The sequence below is a fragment of the Populus euphratica genome, unplaced genomic scaffold, assembly GCF_000495115.2.
Source record: "Populus euphratica unplaced genomic scaffold, PopEup_1.0 scaffold2.1, whole genome shotgun sequence".
Lineage (NCBI taxonomy): Eukaryota > Viridiplantae > Streptophyta > Magnoliopsida > Malpighiales > Salicaceae > Populus > Populus euphratica.
Window position 1 is genome coordinate 3,385,072 of NW_011499846.1, and position 4,487 is coordinate 3,389,558.

The window sequence follows — 4,487 nt, forward strand, 5'->3', positions numbered from 1 at the left end:
CTTCCATTCCTCGCTGTCTCACCATCACTTATTAAAATTATATAATCAAATAAATAGTCATAATTACCCTCCTACCACAGCAACTAGATTTTTTTTTCTTAATTTATGTTGATAGAATTATTAAAAGACGAAAACACCCTATATAAATAATAACCTTAAACATTCAATTTCTCTTCCATCCGGTCACCACTCATACCCCCCTCTATCTCCTTCACCCGCCACCAACACCACCAATTTTACTATTTCACGACATTGATGGGAAGCTAGCGTGTTGGAATCGAAGGAAGGCTCATACTTGTCATTGTTGGGATTGAAGCAATGGTGTTTTATCACTTTCTGAATTGTTTTGATTCTTATCCTCTTTTACATTGTAATTCAGGTATTTGTTCACTTTTTATTGGTGATGTTTTCACAATGGCTGTTGTTGATGTTCTTCTTCTTCGTTTTATCCAGCAAAAATCATGGCTGGTCTTGTTTGTAATCTCTGCAGAAGAAACAGAGACCAGTTGTAAAGGGCAAATATGATGGTCTCCGAGGGTTTTGGTGAATGGCTGATCATTTGAGCCATTGTAAAGGACAATTTAGGCATACAGATTATTAAAACATATGTTAAATGGAAACTTAAAATAATTTAGACGTCATATATGGACATGGATTAACGTATGTAAATAGTCATAAAAGTTGCCGTGACAATTTCAATTAGTCAATGAACTGTTGGCTAAGCAAAGCTATTAATTGCTTCTATGAGTGAAGTGAGTTTAGTCTGTAACCCATCAATTACAATAATTAATTTTGCTTCGATTCAAAGCATCCATAACTGGGTTACTTAAGTAGTGATAGTGATAAGTAAAGATGCTTACTTGGTTAGTGTAGGCCTTGAAGCAACCAGTCCATTTTAGATATTATTTAGAAATAAGGTGTAAATTATATTTTTTAAAAATTTTAATTTTTTTATTAAAATTTAATTTTTTATATATATTTAAATCATTTTAATGTGTTAATTTTAAAAATAATTTTTTAAAAATAAAAAATATTATTTTAATATATTTTAACATAAAAAATACTTTAAAAAATAACTACAACTACACCCTCAATTATACAATTCTAAGATCTAAACCTCTCACTGAAGAAGTTAAATTGGGTGATGAACTAGCAACACCAACCACCACACCGAAGAGTTTGAATTACCCAATTTTTTTTTTTAATTTATTAGTCCTCATCTTTGCTAGCGAATCCCTCCAAAATAGTACAACTTTTTCTTGGTTTTAATGGTTTCAGTTGCCAAATATTTTTTTATAAATATAATTTTATCAAGTAAAAACATATTAATTACAAGGTAGTAGAGGATTGTTGATATAATTTATAAATAAATAAAGAATAAAAAAGATGTTTATTTTATTTTGAAAAAAACATTTCCTCCTTATTTCTAAGTGTGAGTTTTTACTATATAGTATATTAAGTGAAAGAGCTTTTCTAATAAGTTTTTTTTATTAAATTTAATTTAAAATGTAAATTATTAGTGTTTTCATGTCTCTTAAACCAATAAATTCTACTCTTTATTTGTTTTCATGCCCAAAATATTACTAAAGAATCTTTATTTTTACTTATTTTCCTCTAGAATGCTTATGCGATGAAAGTTCATATATAAGGTGCAATGTTGCATTCTGTTAGCGTTTGAAGTGGATGGTAAATTATAAATCTAATTTTATATATAGAAATATTTTTTATTATCACCGCTAAATTATTTTATGATCAGATTTTAAATAGGTTATTCCTAATTAAAAGTTTTTTTATTTACATTAAAAAAGTCCACATAACCTACTCTTGATTTGAATATAATATGACAATTTTAAAAACTTATCATGTCAGCCAATATTTCAGGATATATTATTATAATAATTTTAAGTTAACATACAAACTTTTTCGAAAACATTTGAATAAATCTTTTTATTCTATTAATAAATCTTGACGGGACAAAATATCATTATCTACTAAAAATCCAGTGGATATATCCAGTGTCTTGTTTCTTATTATCTCACAGTGTTATTGAATTGACATGTGAAAACTACCTGTCGTCTCTCCCATGTGCACGAAGAGAAGGACTGGATTTGTGTGAGGGACCATTAGAATCGACACATTTACAATTTTTTTTTAATTATTATTTTTTGTGAAATGGTCGGGCTAGGTTGTGTAAGCAGTGGCGTGATTGCCTGGACGAAGAATTTTTTGTCAGGCTTTGCCGCTTAAAACAAGGCCGCGACTTCGTGGACCAGCCAACCATTACATGGGCTCATAAGTCGGATGCGACCCATATTCTGGCAACCCGAGTTTCTGCCAAAATAAAAGGTACCATGACGTGATGACAAGTTACTTACATACCTCTCAGTTTAAAGACAAAGTAAAAAGTGCCATGACGTGATGTCAAGTTACTTATGTACCTCTCAGTTTAAAGACAAGGTAAAAAGTGATGAAAGAAATGCCCACGTGGTAAAGCTAATCATTCATCCTTTATAATAAGATTCCATGTTCCTTGGAACATACATACATACATACATACGCACATGCAGATGATCTGCTCCATATGGAACTAGAGCTTCCATGTAGCAATTAACCACTAATTAAAATTAACTAGTGATCTATAAGTTTGTCCGGGTGCCCATCCTGCCGGAATTACACCGCTAGCTACAATGGTCTTGCCGGACTCAAGAGATGTTAGCTTAATAGAAAGCGGGGCACGTAACAACGAGCCTGCGTCGAGCTTCCAAACAGCACCCCATGATTTTTGCATGGGAATCCATGAATCTGAATCCAATGCCTGTTTTAATTCCACGGATTTAAGCTCACCATCTCCATCTTCGTATTCAACTACAGTTGCAAAGTAGTAAGGGTTTGATCCAGAATCAACATGGAAGGTCACCGTCTTACCAGGCCAGTTGCATGGGACCCTGCAAGCCAATAACGATGCATTATTAGACAAAAATTGATACTAAAAACAAATTGATCGATTCTGATAATATTCTAATAGAGATGTTAATTAAAATCTTTTTAAATTTATCTGGGATTAGTAATAATAATGAGAAGTCCATGCCCGCAAATTATGATAATAAAAAACTCAAGTTAAATATGTTTGACTGGATGTTTGCTTGAATAAATTAAACAGAAGACTTTGGTTGCAATACTAATTATAAAAATAGACTAAATGTGCGTAGGAAACCCCCCCTCCCCCCTCTTGTCTCCACCCCCGTTTCTCTCACACATTGAAGTACCTTTGATGTTCAATTTGCAAGACTCCAGCATTACGAAGTTGATCTTCGTTGCCAGATATTGCCATGGCCCCAAAAGCAGTGCCACTTAAATCAAAATGAAAGGATTCCTGGGCACAGGGGCCTCCAGGACACTGATCTGTGATAACCACAGTAACTGGGTTCCCTGAGCATGCAGCATTCGAACTCGACGTGCATTTCACCTAATTAATTAAAATTGGACCAGCATATTAGATAAGGCACAAGTTAAAGATAATATTTATTGCTAACAATTAAAGAATCAATCTTCATTCATCTACTTGTTTAAAAAGTATTTGGTATACATAGAAATTAAACTAGCAAGTTATTAGCAAACATGGCTCACCTGATAACAAGCTCCACACCCCTGGCCTGATTTGTATATAGAATCGCCTCCAGCTGATATAAATGAAGAGAATGGTGCTTGCTCCACAGCATTCCCATAGCCACAAGCTCCACCTACACATGCACACACAAAATATGAAAAACCTAACACAGTACTCTCTTTATAACTTGGAAAAAAGGCAGCACGTATTCATTCATTCATGATGTTTCAGTTTCTATTTCAATTACCATCACTTCCAGCACCAGTGGGACTGCCATACCAAGTAGCCCCAGCAGGCGACCAATCAGAATTAGATTGTATCTTTGAGACATTGAAGAGCTTGGGATGGAAGCAGTGGCAGGAGTTCACCAAAAAGAAAGCTAGAATAATGGGGAGAAGGAATGGATTTTGAAAGGAAATTATAGCCATAGTGAATTATTGATGTATCAAGGAACTGCTACTGTAATCAATAGCAATGTTGTTGGTTTGATGATGGGTCTAAATGGAAAATGGACTCGTATTTATAGAAGAAGAGCTCTGCATGGTTTCAAAATGAGTACAAGCATGAGTGGGCACGTGGCATCATGAGATTGAGTTCCATTTTTTCAAGGTACAAGACAAATTGTAAGATACGTAAAGTGCTCGCTCTTAAGAAGGACCAATATAATATACATACATACACACGCATATATAAAAGATTTCCTTGACAGATTTCAATTATCAGTTTATTCAAGAAGAATTAAATATTATGTCGTGTGTGTAGTAATTTCTATGTGTTTTGAATTAAAAATTAAAATAGAAAAACGCAGCATGGGTCAATTTCTTTTTCAATGAAAAAGGGCCTAATATTTGAAACTTATTAGAGTCAAATGCCACCTAAA

General features: G+C 33.4%; 1 protein-coding gene across 1 annotated transcript; it reads right to left on the reverse strand.

Annotated features, from left to right (window-relative positions):
- Positions 1-2,485: 2,485 nt before the first annotated feature.
- Positions 2,486-4,084, reverse strand: LOC105132216 (putative expansin-B2). The gene is made up of 4 exons (XM_011035568.1): positions 3,855-4,084; positions 3,628-3,740; positions 3,267-3,466; positions 2,486-2,945 (listed from the first exon to the last, which is right to left on the reverse strand). Exons 1-4 carry the CDS (start codon positions 4,033-4,035, stop codon positions 2,615-2,617), a joined length of 825 nt encoding a protein of 274 aa, XP_011033870.1. The 5' UTR covers positions 4,036-4,084; the 3' UTR covers positions 2,486-2,614.
- Between the last annotated feature and the right edge of the window lie 403 nt (positions 4,085-4,487).